At 35.3% G+C, this 16,960-nt stretch overlaps 1 protein-coding gene across 5 annotated transcripts in view; it reads right to left on the bottom strand.

Moving 5' to 3' along the window:
- LOC118166082 (connector enhancer of kinase suppressor of ras 2-like) overlaps positions 1-16,960 on the bottom strand; it is a 182,454-nt gene that overhangs the window by 26,794 nt on the left and 138,700 nt on the right. For all 5 annotated transcript variants that reach the window (XM_035324688.1, XM_035324690.1, XM_035324686.1 and 2 more), the window contains exons 14-18: positions 15,335-15,369; positions 6,535-6,583; positions 3,535-3,583; positions 1,968-2,143; positions 768-841 (exon numbers count right to left, since the gene is read on the bottom strand). In XM_035324688.1, coding sequence (XP_035180579.1) covers positions 768-841; positions 1,968-2,143; positions 3,535-3,583; positions 6,535-6,583; positions 15,335-15,369 — 383 coding nt within the window. The remainder of the gene's footprint in view (positions 1-767; positions 842-1,967; positions 2,144-3,534; positions 3,584-6,534; positions 6,584-15,334; positions 15,370-16,960) is intronic.

The following is a 16,960-nucleotide window of genomic DNA, read 5'->3' as shown; positions in this document are numbered from 1 at the left end:
AAGTTTTAAAAATCTGGATGAAGCCTGCAAATAATTCAGGAGATACTGGTGAATTGCTAGTCTCAAAGCATTAGAATTGTTAAACCTACTGTTTGACAGCTATGACTTCCAATTCCAACACAGCCTGCAAACAATTTCCAAGGAGTGTTATTAAATATGTGGCAAAGCTTAACATATGCTTTTTACTGGGAGCGTAGTGCAGTAGCAGCAATATGTGCACAAGAAACAGACTTTAAAACACAATGTTGGCTTTGTATTTGGAACCTAAATATTTCAGCGGTTGAGAGTAACTCAGTATTGGGTATATAAACTTCCTCCATAAATGGAAATTATATTCACCATCCCTTGTTATGATATTTGAGATATTTCCTACGGTAATTGTTTCTTGCATATGTGATTCTTATCTAGAAGACAACAAGGTACATCCTGAGAAAGTTTTATTTGTTGGCTGTTTTGTTGTTGTTGTTGTTGTTTGGTTGGTTTTGGTTTTGGTTTCGTTTCTTTACTTATTTAACTGAATTTGGAACTGGTCTATCTGGAAAAGTGACCAAAGGGCCTGACCAAAGGGCTATCCAATTCTTTGGAAGACAGCTTATGGAATTTACATTAAGTTGCATCTTTTAAAGAGAAACACTAAAACTTAAGCAGTCTTATAATGTGTTGTTTACAAATTTTAAAGTTTTCTCTGCAAGTTTTCAGTACTACATGTATAACATACTTCCAAGAATGATCATTTGATTTATAAACATAATTGACACATCACTTACTGTTTTTTTCTGCATTCAATTGCTCTATCGATCCTGAACTCAGGTAAGCTAATGAATCCTTCTGCTTTTTCATCCTGTCAAAAGAGAAGATGGTGAAGACGAACATACAGTTAAAGAGAGAAATAAGCAGTAGCCATTTAGGACTTATACTAAGAAAAACTATCCAATCAATTAAAATACTGAACATATTTTCTACATAATGGTTTTACTTAAGCATTCAGCTTACTTGATCATAAAATGTCAGAAACTTCTTAAAGGAGTTGCAGTCATCCTAATTCCCTTTGTGGAAGGTTACACAAAACTTTTCAGCACCTAAGATAGCATTCATGTCATTAACAGCTACAGAGGAAAACTGCCAGTTTTTTCATCATGTAGTCTGCACTTTACAACGGTCATGTGGATGTCTCCTTTTAAAGCCATGATTGTGCAGACCATGAGGAGGTTCCTAAAGGGAGCTCACCACTGTTTAAATGGAAAAATAACAACTAGAAAATATTTCTTGTCACTTGAAAATATAGACAAAATACCAGTAAATCAAATTAGGCTGTACACAGAGAGCTTAGAATAGGCAATGAGGCTCAATGCAAACAAACAGGAGAATAGCCATCTAATGGTCTTTGCCCTGCCCTCCCTCAATTATTCCATTCCCACAGATATCCAGATTGCACAAGTGTAGGTCCACTGGTTTTCAATAACATGTCACCAAGCACAATGTGTTACACATGAGAAATTGCAGACTCCAGAATAATTCAGCAAAAGCAAGAGGAACATCGACATAAGAACAACTTTCAGAGCAAGATTGGCTAATTACAATTTTCATACCTGCTTTAATGGTTAACTGACGTGAAGGGCAAAACTTTACACATCCCCCCATACAACTGAAACTGAATGCAAACTGACAGCTGAATGCAAACACTGTATTATTCCAAACAAATACTATCTGTGGAAAAAATATTAACTATTGGCATATTCATTACTTTAAGAGTACCATGAACTTCTTTTATTTTATTAGGCTTAGGCTTCAACTTTGGAGACTTTAAAAATATTTCCAAGTGAAGTACTTCCAGCTTGAGTGATTCAGACATGGTAATTAAAGTAACAGTTCTCTAATATTTTATCAAATATTTAAAATAGACTTTATTCAAAAGAATGCTAAAGCTGAAGGTTTAAAGTTTTTTTTTCTCCAAACACAGTACTTACATTCTGGTTTGTGTACCAGTACAAGGAAGAGTCCTTCAGAATAAACCAGTACTTCTTCCATTTCTGTGTGAAATAACCTTTGGCATCTTTTTTCTTCCACAGCCAGCCTTCACAATCTCCATGCCCCAAGTCTTTGCAGGAAATCCGTCTTCTGCTCCCACTCGTTAGAGAGCTCCCTGAGAATGTGACGATAGTGTAAGACATCTCTCTGGATGCTATTCTCCTCAATACGAGCACGTTACTAATTTTTAATGATAAATCAATTTCAAATCCTTCAAGCCAAATCCTCTCCAGTTTCAGAGAGAAGATTGAATGAACAGTTTCCAAATTCCACAATGCTCTGCAGTTTTGCTTTCTGGATGAATAAGAAACAAAAGGACCTTTTTTCTGTAGGGGCTTCTTTAGTCGCTAGAGGGATCATTCCTTTTAGGGCTGCATTTTTATCTGATTAAGATTTGTATCATCATTCCAAAGTAAAAACATATTTCATTTAGCTTTGAATTTGAAACTCAGAGAATGACATAATCTGTATATTGATATAAACACTACTTCTTCCATATATCTTCTGTTGCTACTTTTATCACTAGTAGGCCTGCCAAATTCTGGGAGTTTTAAGTCAATTTTTATAGTCAATAAAAAAGAAAAATATTCAATTTCCATAAAAATGCACATGTGTACATTGCTACTATACTGAATTTTATTGAAGAATAACATTTTAAACTCTTTGAATCCTGTTTGAAGGCACAGCATCAGCAAAAGATAGTGTCTTTTTGTTGCTGTTGTAGTTTTTCTTTTTTTTTTTTTTTTCAGTTATTTCAATAGATCTCAGTCAAAAGGCTTAACACTTTAGTGTCCTCTGTAAACATTAAGAACAATTTTCTTAATTATGGTATTATTTTTCCTGAAAAAGAGCCTGTAGGAAATGTCATTAAAATATCGGACATTTTTCTTTGAAAAATCAAGTTTATATTGCTACAATAATTATATTTGTTCTACAGATTTGAAACAGTGAAGTAGTTTAGATGACCTCAAAACATAATCCATTGTTCTGCAACATTCCTCAACCAATCTCTTAACATTTTGCTCTTTTTAGAATAACATATAGTGCTGTGCCCTGGTCAGATTTAGAAATAGTAAAAAAGTATAGTAAAAGTAAAGGAAATTTTCCTAGGAGACTGAACGAATAATAGAATAATAATAACAACAAAAAGATCACTGGCCATATACATTCATATGAATTTATTACGCTCTAACCACTTTTCTTAGGTTCATTGTTTTAACGGTCTCAAACAGGCCACGAAAGGAAAAAGAAACAGAGCAGAAGGAAATGGCAAAATACACAGACACTGCCTTTCTGCTACCCAAGTCAGAAGAAAGTTTACCACTGACTCTAGCCGTATAATATCCGTGCTACTTTTAAAGTTTTATTTGGTAATTTTACGTTGGCATTTAGTATCAAAATTAGAAATAGATGAATTAAGTTGAACTTTGTCATTTGATCCTGACCATCACCATCAGTAAAGAACTCTCATTTTTTGCTTTCAAAATGTTACCTCAAATAAGTTACCTTTTGACCATTTTCTGGATTTTACCCTGAGGGAAGCGTAATGGAATGACTGTAAGAAACAAACAAACAAAAAGGAACTATGAAAAAACAATGCAGGTAGTAGCAGAAACAAGAAACAGTTAGCTTTCACCACCATCTCCATGGGTATCTTAGGGTTAGCTATTTTAAGATCTTACTTTTGTTGTTTTTCTCTTTTTACTATTATAAACATCATAAAGAAAAAAACACAGTGCTAAACCTACAAATCAAAATCTAATTTTTTCATTTATTAATTACACTTGCAATCTCATCATTAAGAATGGGCATGCAGTAATTTGAAAACCGAGGATATAAACTCAGGAATCACCATGTCCCAAAAGCAAATGCATGCCACAAGGGTGAACTTGTGAACTTAGCAACTGTGAAACCATATATTACGTAAGAGTATAAATACCATATTACTCAAGTAAAAAATAGCATTAATTTTTTTTTTACATTAATATTTAGGATAATGGAGGATTCCAACTTAAGCACGTTAATCACTATTAAAAGCCAACATCTGAAAAGAGGACCCAAGCTACCTGAGAGGCTGAGGCAAAGTTTAGTTTAAAATAAAGGTGGTGGAGGAGGAGTGGTTTTGCACATGCTCAGGCCTATTTTTAACCTTTCTGTAACAATTGCCAGTTCACAGTTTTGAACACCACAGACATTTTCTATTGTCTTGCAGAGATCAGTAATTTATTTCGGAGAAAACTGGCTCAGGGAGCACCAGCTTGCACATCCATAGACAAACTGTCTCAACTTCATCCTGTGTTCTGGTTGTCTCAGGTTGTTCTCCCAGTCAGTCGCAGTATGAATGCTTCACACAAAAAATACTGTAATTCTGACAGGTGACAAGCTCTGTAAGTGTACATGCATTGTATGGCTAACAGTGCATATTCGCCATTGCCTTGATAGCTGCAAATTTATCTCCTTGTTTTGAGCATTAGAGAAGGCAAAGATTAATGTTTGTTCCTGTGCTACAGGAAGAAAAAAAAGTCAGAAAATGAAAGAACAAAACTAAAGCTATGAGAAGGTGTTAAAAGTTGCACAGCAACAGTGATGTTTTACTGATGTGCTGCAAGCTGCAGCAGCAGAACTGGCCATAGTGTGCCAAGAGGAGTCCTGTGGTGACCGTGGCTGAAAGAAGCTGGTCAGTGCTCCTCTTTCTGCATAGAAATGTGTTAGGATAGAGCAGGTGTCTGTTTGTGAATAAGAGATCACATTTTTCCACAATTTAGGCTAAAAAATACAGTAATGAAATAGAACCCTGTATATTTAATCACTTCTGAAAACTGTAATTTAATTAAAGAGCTGCAAGAAAATGAACAGCTGGAGGATATACACATTAGGATATGCGCTCACCAGAAACCGGTGTGTATCATTCAGAATTGCAGTTTTAAAAGTAACAAAAATGCAAGTACAACAAATCAATGAGAGCTGAAAACATCAGCTCTTCCAAAAACTTAAGTTAAATAATCCTACTACGCTTTGTTTATGCATACACACAATGCATTCAAAGCAAGAAAACTAGAGAAAGTGAAACATTTGCTGGATCTTGGGAACAAAAGCTTAATTAGCACTGCTAACTTAGAGAATTCAAGCCTCCTATTCTGAGAGATAAAGCAACTACCACATAATTAACGCTGTGGTAAAAACTGTAGGAAAACAGTCAGAACTTGCAACTTAAAACAAGTCAGAGTTGCTATGGGAAACAGATTGATGATAGGAGAACATACTGTGGTTGTCAGCATTTAAGTTCTCATCTTAAAACCACAACACAAAGCAAGAGTATTAAACAAAATGCATGTCCCCACCCCCACCTCACCCCCAACAGAAGCACGCCACAGAAAAAAAAAAAAAAAAGTGATAGAACTGAATCTGTGCTACATGAAGCTAAATTAATGAGACATCAACGTAATCACAGTGAAGCAGTAGGAGAGCTGTTTAGGTGTCACAGAGCCACCACATGAAAAGTTAGGCTCTGTTTAAGAAATGCCCTGGAGACTAGAGGTTCAGTTACCTGTCAGGATGAAGGGAACCAAGCCTATTAATGCAAGGCTGCTTGCAAATACCTCTGCTAGTTTGAGGCAGGAATTTTTAGTGAAGAACATAAACACATTCAGAACATAGCAATCAGTGCATTCACTAGTAAAGTACACAAATCAGAGTGCTGATCTCCTCAGATTACATGTAGCATATTATGTGCGGTACCACAATCCTGAGGAACAGCGCCAGGTTCGAGTGCTTGCCAGGGGAGGCAGCAGGCAAGGCAGGGGTTGGCAGGTAGAATCAATATATCAAAAAACACAACCACAGGTTTTCACAAACTTCAGGAAATATAGTCATACACCTTCCACTGCTGGTTTTTAGCATCACGGCATAAATCCCTGGGAGGCAGAACAACATCTGGTAGCTTTCCAAAGTTACTTAGTGCCTACTTAGGCAAGCCAAGTACTAAGTCACAATGAAGAAACAGGTGTTCTATGAATGAAGTTTCCACTGCTTGTCCTTTCTTTGAAGTAATTGCCAAAATATGATATGATAAAAATGTCTATATATTTTGTATTAAAGACCTTTAAAATTGGCACTGTAAAACTCTTTGAAAATGGAAATCCTGTATCACTGAAAATCTAGATCCTATATGTATCTCTGTCATAGTATGAACACTATTTAAATATCTTAAGAGTTTTTAAAATTTTCTCTTCCTTTCGGCCAACATTCTCCCCAGATGTTCCTCCTCCTCAAACTAGTACACACCTTAGAACACATAATAAGGATCTAACTAAATTTAACTAAAAGTACTACATACACACCAACCTGCTGTGGTTGCAGGAGATACTTTTCTGAATACGGAAATTATTGCTAGGTTTTTGTTTTCAGATTTTTCATAATACAGAAAAAATCAAGTATCTCTAGTATCTTCTAAAGTATGCCAATTGAATTGATTGTTTTTTTTAAAGTATTTTTATAAATCATTACCTTCCTCATGGATGTGCTTCCTTGACGGTCAATGGCTGAACTAGCATATCTGGGACAGAGAAGAGGAAAGGTGTCAAATAACTACAGGAAAAAATCATCTGAATAATAATAAACACACACACACACGCAATGCATTTCCAAATGTATGCCTTTAGATATAAACACATTTCAAAGTTATGTAAAATGTAGCACCTAAAACATGATGTTTTACACATTGGTTTCAATGAATGTTGTTCGTGTTAAAAAATTTTTCAATATTTTGATTTAAAAAGACAAATCATCTGAGAATATCTACTTCGATTATTGGCCTAAAAATACCCAAATTTCATCAGCCAAAATTCAAAAGTAACCAAAAGAGTACAGTGAATCTCAGGAGAAATAAATGATAGGTTTTTAGTTGCAGGGGTAGCTGTTAGCTCTGCATTTCATACAGCTGCAACATCTGCCACAGGTATAACGGACTCCTAGAGTTCATAATAATCTAGGAAAGAATAAATGTTTTTATTCAGGAAAAGGAAAAAAAAAAAACACAGAAAGGCAAATAAATAAATAATGTAGGACTGTTGTCTTAGGAGTTACTTATATTTTAAAATGTAACAGCGTATGGAAAGGTATTTGAACTGATAGTCTGACTTCTAGGAAAGACCTACACACGTTCCATACACTACAGATTTGGTTCCTTCCCTTGTCATTACAGAAGCAATTTGAATTATCCTTGGTTTGATAAATATGTATCTTCCTTTGAGTTATTTTCTCGGTATCTTAACTGTAGTAATAGGTAAGCAGATTTATAAGCAGTAAGACATTAACGAGCATGTAACTGTCGGGCCAAATCTGACGTGACTGTCAGATGTTTGCACCTAAAGAAAGTCTATACAGTTCTTTCCCTGTCACCTCCTCTTTGATGCTCTGGAAGCACTTCAAAACAGGAAATTCATGACGACCACAGCGATTTGGCAGTTAACTAAAGAAAGATTATTTAGATAATCAGAAAATCAGTAATATTTTTGCAGTAGTGATATCCTGACATTGCCTTCTAGGTTGGCAAACATGGGATGCACCAGTTCCATTTGCTGGAAGGAAGTCTAGTGATCACTTTTCATGTGCCCAGACGCAATCTTGATGTAAAGAATAGAAACCGAGTCTTGGTAAGAGAACAACCAAGTAAATTGTCCCAAACGAAGCATGATGTAGGCTCCAACTGCTGCTACAGTTTAGTCATTGTGCTTGTTAAGAGAAACATTGTGCTTGTTAGAGAAACTGCTATGCTGCTTACTTCTCAGAAAGGCAACTGCAGAGAGCAGTTTGAGTTCTTTATCCCCGGAGAAGGTCCAGGAAAGTTTCCGTTTTCTGAGGATGAATGATTAGCATTCTGACACAACGGTAGTGCAAACCGTGTCAGGGTAGATTGGGAAATGCCCGAGACAGCCCCAGTTCAGCAGCACTGTTTGTTAATTTTTCTCTCATTAAAAAAAAGGGGACATCTTTTGCCTAAGTTTCTCATATAAATACTATGTGCACAAAAATCTCTCTCTAGATATTTAGCAGCAGTTGTATTCCTAACCTGCTTTGATACACTGCAATAGTGAAGGCTGTTAGGTCAGTACAGATACAGCACTGGTACACCAACATTTTTGACAGCATACAGTTCTGATTCCTCAATATCAACGAGGATAGATAGAGGAAAGCTGAAAAGGAACTCATCTGTCTCCCAAGGCAACTAAGGGGAATGTTATGGAGGTTTATGAACTCAAGAGATTTCTGAGGAAACAGATACCCACTGTCTCCTTCAATAAAGGGGCTATATAAGCCCCTAAGTTATAGAAGATCTGCAGTTAGCCTCTTTTGTTTTGAACCTTCATTCATTAACACAATTAACATTTTTGGTATCCACAGCATCCTGCAGCAATGTTCCATATCATTTTGCTACAGGATGCTACAGGATGCCGCGGATCCCAAAAATTCATATGGATGTTAGATGCAAAATTATTATCTATGAATGTTTATTACTTATATTTTATTAATATTAAATTTATTAAGTTAAAATTATTTATTATTATCAAATATTATTAAATTATTATCTATTAGTTTTCTCCTGGAGTTCTCTAAAGGCTAACAAAGCAGGGAAGCATCACCAGAAGCTACCCGTATACAATTGCAAGTATTGGGCACTGATGGAAACATGGTGCTGACTCTGAGTCAACTTTGTCTGACCCAGCACAGAATTTCTTATACTCTTCTTTTCCCTTTGTGCTTTAAAAAGTAAGAAACAACAGAGGTGGGAAAGCCTTAAAAATGTGAATGCTTTTCCATATGTCATATAAATAGAAAAAGAGTGCAACAATTGAAAAGAAACTGAAAGATTTTTTAAAAAAAATAATTAAAAGGACTACAGACATTTTAACATATTCCCAAAAATCTGTCGGCCAATTGACAGTAAACAATAGGCTGGCTTCAGTCAGCAAGACAGGAAATGGTATTTTTTCATATAATGATTTCCATTATTAAGAATTAAATTTACCAGTATAAACAACTACTGTATTGTCAGCTAAAGCATCTATTGGTTCTGAATCAAAGGAAATTTCTAGACTGCAGTGAAAAGATGGGATAACACTGATAGATGCATAAAAAGATGCCTAACATTGGCACTGAATTAAAATTATAAAAGTTAATAGGTAAGTCTTAGAAGTTCTGAGCTGCCTGGAGACTACAAGGATTAAAAGAAACAACTGAAAACAAAAATGTTCAACTTACAACATTTGGTAAAGGAACGGACAGAAGCCCAAACCGCTGCAAGGCAGATTTTGTCATTAATGCTCCATTTCTGTCTACCCATGAGAATGCCATAAATGCACTTCAATCCTGCTGGGCATTTTCCCCCTGATTTCTGGTCTGTTTCTTTAATCACAGCTTTGACCCATCTGGAAAGTGTCAGTTTCAATGCTCCCATTCTTTCTCTCAGCCAATATACAATATGAATAATACATCTGTTTTTTTATCTGAGAACTCCTTAGTCAAGTTTTATTTGCTTCCATGCAAACCCAACAATGTGCCTCCTTACAGTAATCGTAGACTCTTACCAGCAAAAATCTGGTAGTTATAGAAATAGCCTGCCATCAGCCTTCTGAAAACTGTTCAAAAGTTATCTTATGAAAGGTCAGGAATATGTGGTCTAATGTACAATGAGTGTAACTTTTCATTTGGGTACACTTTCAACAGTCTGGAAGAGATTTTTTAAAAAGGTTTTATGTCTCTCAAATACTGTTTCCAAAATTAAATTATTCCTCAAATATTCAGATCCACAGACGACAGAAGAAATGCTGACCTTTCCTTCTCTTCAGACAAGTAAATTCTCTACATGGTGGTGACAGAACCAATTAATTTATACATAAAGGAACCTTAGTATGTCATCTGTTCAATTTATCTGCGTCATACTTGGTTGAGTTATTCCTCACCTTTCCTTATATGTAAGCAGTTGTTACAGAAGTGAAAGGGAAAAGAATGAAGAGGGGGGAAAAGGCATACGGAGTTTTATGGCTATAACGGCCTAGACTGTTATTTCCCAAATCAATTAAGACAGCTGATCTTCTAAATGCTTGTTTTCATGTCCATGTATAATACTATTTTTGAAACAAACTCCAGAAGCTAGAAAAAGGAGGACCAATCACTTATGAGTAACTTGTACCAATCTAATAAAAGAGCAACAAATCAAACCAATTATTTTAGGACATTTGCAAAATCAATCATTGCATAATATGGCATAAAAACTCAAGGTTAAATACAATCTATCTCCAGTGTCAGTATTACCTGCATACTGACTCAGGATTCCATCAGAATGGTGCTAAACATAGAGCTAAAGTAGAAAGGCTAAGAATTAAATAATAAAGGCTAAGAATTGAAACAACTGACATAGGTGGAACTAAAACACCAAATTCAGAGGACTCGAGTAAGTGTTGTGACTTTTGACTTGCAACTTAAAGGACATACAAATCAAAGTGCAATATATGGCTAATATTTGTAATCAGGATTTCAAACGAGAAATAGTGCTATGGTTAGAAAATAGAGATAGTGAATTAGAATGAAAAAAGCAAAAGGGTGAGGGATAGCAGTTCTATATGTTCCAGTTCAATGTATTTGATAAAAGCTGTAAGAATCTCAAAGTACAGGCACGCCTGTTGAATTATTTGTAATAAATGCTGAGAACTGTCACCTACCAAACACTGAATACATGAAATCAACAGAAGAGATGTACACCTCTCTTCACATTTGCTATCAGAGCAGTTATAGCCATTTAAAAGCATCACCAAAATTATGAGTATCCTGCATTTTCTATTTATAAAAAAACTGATTCTTTTAGTAAACAGAAGTGACTTGTTATTTCTTCATTTATTAAGCATTACTAAACAAAGTGCAACTGTGACACTCATTCCTATTTTCCCTTCCAGGAACATGTTTTCATTTTCTACCATATAAAGACAACAACAATTCTTCGAGTGTCCCATAATCAAGCAAGGAATAGTGTTCAGAATATCTACTGAAAGCAAGAACTGACTAAATCAGCTGCATATAAATGAAGTATCCCTTGATCACATAAGCAATGCTCAAAAAGATCAGATAAATAACTGTTACATATTATCAGTCCTCTTAATTATAATATCCCAATTCTCTTTGTATTACCTTCAGGGTCACTAAATCCACCATTAAATGAAAGGTTTAAGTCTATCTGAACAAACTGACGTATCTTGCTAGATTGCTATCATTTTGGCTTCTCCACAGGTGATAGGATACAGATAATAAATCCCCAAAGGATGGCCATGAATACAGTCGAGAAGCAAGAATAATTATTTTAAATATTCTTTACCTTTTACCTAGTCTTTGATATCTAGAATAGTTACAATTTATATTGTTTACTTTCTTAAGCCCCTGATTACGGGAGCTCTGTCAGTAAGGGATTATAAACTAGAAGCAATATAAAATGATTCTAATTATAATAAGCGGCTAATAACATTTTCCATTGATTTGAAAATCATTTTAGATACTAATCACTTATTTGATTTGTATTTAATATTTGACCAAACAGAGCAACCCAAATTTGTCTTCTGATTATACATTTTTTAAAGAATTTTGTAATCTGTGAAAATTTCCAGTATGCTTAAATTAAATTTAAAAAAAATAAAAAATAATAAAAAAAAGACAAGCATTTAGCAGAGCTTACTCCTGGAACAGAAATAACTTAACAGGGTATAAACTATTAAGTAGTGCATTTCACTACTGCAGCGATATAACCTTCTCTGATCATTCTGAGTGGGGACCCATCTGGAATGTCCCACTTGATACACAGACTACTTTGAGAGCTTTTGTTGCGAGTCTGCTGTAAGATAGTCCCTGTTTCGTAAAGTTACCTAAATGTAGGATCTCAAGATCCTTGCACAGAAGATTCAAGGGAGAATTTTGAAGCCACTGCTTACGCATTAGGGACTGCAGTGAAGCCAGCATTTGAAGACAGTTCCTGCTGTCAGCTGGATATCTAGAAGCATAGGGGGATCCAAAACACAGAGTTTGAGTAACACCTCCATTAGTGCACAGCAGCTGCGAACTAGAAAATGGCATGTCACAGCCACTGAGATGATAAACATTTTTAGGTATTAATATTTACAAAGACGTAGCCTGTTATGAAAAAGGAGCTGAGTAGTACTTCTACATGCAAGCAGTCATAAAGGAATATAAAAACCATTTATTCAGCTAGCAACTGGGCAATGCATGAATGATACCATTCTTTTTGCCTCCTTTTCCTGGCAGGCCTCTGCGGTTAGCAGGTTAGTAAGATCTTCAAAACCCAAGGTCCCTGAAATGATGTCACGGTTACGTTACAGACGTACATCTAGAATTCACAGATGTCAAGGCTTCCTATTACTAGATATTTTTTTCCTAAAGTAAAATTAAGATCAAAGAACACGATGAACACTAAGCACAGTCAGAGGTCTGCGCGCAGAACAGCTGCAGCAGCAGCTACATGTTAGATGCCTATTACCACTTTCTCAGCCCTGAAACAATAACAAACGGGGTGAACTGCTTCTGGCAGAAAGGAAAACAAATTAGCTGCTTCTTCAGGAAAAATTTAATTTGGCTTGTCTTCTTAAAACCTAGGTGCACTCACACATTTAGTGATTCTACCTGCAATTTCAGAGGGTAATTTCCTAAATCATGACACCTGCTCAGAAGTGAGTTTCAAATTCTCCAGGGGTGACCTACTTTTCTATACACAGTATTGCTTAAAAGTACAGCTCAAATTTTCTATATTGGTCAGAAAGGGGTAGAGTTTAATGTGTGAATGGCCAGTATCTGACAACGAGGAGCGTGGATGCTTTGCATGGACAGTGGAAATTTAGCTAGCCCTACATATAGAGCAGGGCCAAACACATCCAGAAAAGTTCTGAAGAGAGTTTTAATGTACAAATATCTCATTTTTTTTTCTGCTCAAGTCTAAGAAAAGCTACTACATCAGCTTTACATTCTACTGCTAAGCTAGATATTCATAGAAACATAGAAACATGTCTCGTATTTCTCACTCATCTGGTTTTTGGTGTTTGGCTAGTGTTTGGTTTTGGCTAAGGTTTATGGTAAATATTCCCTGCAGAACGATGTATATTCTACTCCAAGCAAAAAGCATCTTTCTCACAGCTTTTGGCATTTTCTTTTTAGACAAATAATGCAATCATATCATGAAAACTGCATAAATAGTCTTATTTTCATTGACTGTACAGTTATTTTACCCAAATATATGAAGCTAGCCAGTGTTTGTCTCCAGCATCCCAAAACATTATTATGTGGGTATTGTTATCTCAGCTGATTTTAAGCTGAAATATTTTCATTTAAAATTATTTGAGCCCTTAACAGAAGGTGATTAGGAGTAAGAAGATATTTTTCTGCTTCTTTTAAAATATTTTTCCAAGTTTTGAGAAATACAAAACAATCCTGTTTTGGACATAAAATATAAAATGTGTGGGAGAAAGATTAGAAAAGGGAGAATCACTCTATAGAAGAACATGATTTGCTAGGCCCATGTAAGTTTTCCAAAATTTCATTAAGCCATATGTCCGTGGAAAATATGGCAGAGGTCCAGTAGAGATTTATGTCCTGTCCACCAAGGATGCTCCATCTGGATTGTAATGCCCCTGCCAAACTGAGCATGTGCGATCCTCTCGAATTAGGCATGTTTTGCTCTAAGAAGAACAAAATTTCTTTGCACCTCTTCCTTGTGACTGCAAGAAACTATGGGTGTGGAGAAGAAAAACAGAAAAAGGGGGTTGCAGAAAGTCAGATGGGTGGCACCTGAGCAGCCATACTGGGATGAGGAAGGATGTAAAAGGGAGTATCAAAAAGCAACAAGAAACAAATGTGAGGGAAGAATAGGATAGCATCATCTGGCATGACAGAGTTAGAATAGAAGACCAGGTCCAAACAGTAAGTAGGTGAGATTTCCAGAAACCCTTAACTTCTGAAAATTCCAATGTAAGAAGGGCAAAAGGTGAAATCTAATTGCTATTTAATAAAATAAAAATAAGAAAGACACATTTTTTCTTCTCATACAATAATTCCTATTTTACAAGATGGATGCTGCTCTAGCTCTGAACTGGTCTAAATACCAAGTCAGACTATACTTAATTTATTGCAAAAATAAGAACCTGTATTTAGATGTTGAGATAATGGACTACTCCATGGTGTCAATAGAGAGTCTTCTGCCCTTATAAGACAAAATAGATTTTTACCCAAGATCAACTCATTTTAACTCCATCTTTACTCTTGTCTGAGATAACACTACTACTCAGTTTAGTTGAATGCTGTTTGAAACATGCAAACTACGATGTTTAATACAAAGACATAAAAATGCTGACAATCCTGAAAAATCAGGCACCAGGTCACTTGTGTTTAGTGACGAACAACTGCTTTTGTTGTACTTCAGGGTTTTAACTGTAATGTAGTAAAATTTATATTATTGAAAAAAACTGCCAATTATAAATCGTTTCAATTGATGAAAGCATTGTAAAGAAATGTGGTGGGGTTTTTTTTGGTATTCAGTGCATGGCTTAGCTTTGTAAACAAGTTTAGGCCATATATGATGAAAAGACCAAAAAAGAATAATTCTCCATAAGAGCACACTGCAATAAACCTTGATTATGGCATTCCATGATACCCAAGTATCTGTTATTTCAATTTTTTCTTTAAATATGATACATTGGATGCAACTGAAATATTTGGTACATACTTCAACGGCAAAGGAAATGAAGACAAAATTACTATAGTATTCATTAGTATTAGTTGACTAAATTCAAATGTAAGAGAAACTTAAGTCCTCATTCTTAGCAGTTATCAAATGAGACAATTATAAACAGTAACTTCTGTCCATAGTGAATTACATGTTCATTGGAAACTTCTGCCTGTTATTTCAAATATTAAGCTAGTCATGCATTTTCGTCCTCAAACTAATTCTGAAAAAATAAGTTAAAAAAAAAAAAAGCTGGGGGGAGACATCTGCTACTTTGTAGTAGGATCATTTTTTTACCCTCGTAATTTTTAATAATATTACATCTGATGTGGTTTGAAGTAAATTCAACCTTTGTAATCTATCTTCATATTTGATATAGTTAGCAGTTGTGTCATTTACTAAATGGTATTAATGCTTGTCTAAGACCTGAAAGTTTATTCCTCAAATATTGCAACTAAATTTTTACAAAAATTACATGTAATTCATAGATAGATTGTATATCTATTTAAATACAAAATTAACAGAAGAAATTACCTTTCAGTATCTCCACTGACTGTGTCCCCTGCTCTCTGTAGAGAAAAACAAATAGAATTAACCAAGACTAAAAAGTACACTTCCTTGGTGCACTCAACATTGTGGTAACTTCAACTGCAGTGAAAGACACAGAAGCAAACCACAGTAGTCATTCGGTAACTCTAAGGAAAAGGAAATGGAAATTTTTAATTTCAAACTAAATGTTATTTCACAATGAAGACCATGTATAAAGCAACTTACATCTACGCTTGCAAATAATCTCGGCTGCTGTAGCATTGTAACCAAAGCTCTTCAAAATAAGAAAGGAAGCTGAAATGTTAGCATGTCAATGTTTGCAAAAATGTTAAAATGTGAAAGGGAGCTCTAGATTGTGTTAGATGTAAAGGACAAATATTGCAATATAGATATCACAAGAAAACTGTAGAGGATTTTAAGAACAATGAGGAACCTGTCAAAACTTTCTTCAATATCATACTTACCTAGATTTACATAACTTGATTTCCTACACTGAAGTTATTCATCTAAGGTTTGGAGATGAACATATCTTTTAGGAGTAAGTGATTCAGCATTAAAAAAAAAAAAAAAGAACAATCTTCAGACTGCTTTTATTATTTAAAACCAAACTTTCTGATGGAGAAATTTTCCCACAGCTAAAAAGCAGTTTCTCATCATGAAATACAGAAACCGACGCTTGAAATATCTTAGACTTTAAATCTTTTCTGAATAACCAAATAGGAAACAGATTTATTTTTGGAATTCTAGTGCTTGTGTTTTAATATCACTACTTTAGGTATACTGTAAAGATATTTAATCACACGTGACCTCAGTAAGCAGTCACGAAACATAACTGCATACTTCACATGTGAAAGACAGGAAGTCTGCTGGTTCTATTTTTAAGCCTGCCTGCTCTGTATTTAACTACATAGACCATAAAACATATATTCCAATACGTAAGGATTTTTAATAAAGTTTTAAAATGTTCAGGGGACAAGCATTAATTTTTCCACCTCCCTCCTTCAAATATTCCCCAGGTGTACCAATGCAAAGAATCATTTATCATCTTTTACCATGCCATTTCTACTGTGGACAGTAGATGGTTTGCCACTGGAAGCAGCCAGAAAACCTTAAAGCACAACAGTCCACGTGTCAATCAGCAGGGCATGCTAGTATCCCAGTTACCTATGATGCCCCTCAGTTCCTGCTCTCTCTGTAATTATAAAAATAAACAATTATGATAGACCTTACAATAGCCCAAACCTAAGTTTGCTACAGGACGTAGGGGCAGCTACAGCAGTTGATCTCCTTACTGAGTTAAGTACTTATTACAGACAATGCAGAAGACTGTTCAAATAAGGCAGCTGAGGAAGAGTATTGAAATGGTGCCCTCACGCTTAGAAGCAGGGAGTTCTCCCACATTCCTTTTTGAATTCAGGTGATGATAGGATCTCCCCATAGAGTAACTGAGCTCTAACAGGCTTTCCTGTTTAAGCCGAGTGCTATAAATGACTTAACCCTTCTTAGAGCATACCTGGAACCTAAAGTTTAAAGAACATACAGAAATGAAAATATACTATCCAGAAATATTCATCAAATTTTCTTGAAAGAGCCTGAGAGATAACAGCATAC

Source organism: Oxyura jamaicensis, chromosome 4, assembly GCF_011077185.1.
Source record: "Oxyura jamaicensis isolate SHBP4307 breed ruddy duck chromosome 4, BPBGC_Ojam_1.0, whole genome shotgun sequence".
Taxonomy (NCBI): domain Eukaryota; kingdom Metazoa; phylum Chordata; class Aves; order Anseriformes; family Anatidae; genus Oxyura; species Oxyura jamaicensis.
The sequence above is the reverse complement of the archived record's forward strand: the minus strand, read 5'-3'. Positions and strand labels throughout refer to the sequence as shown.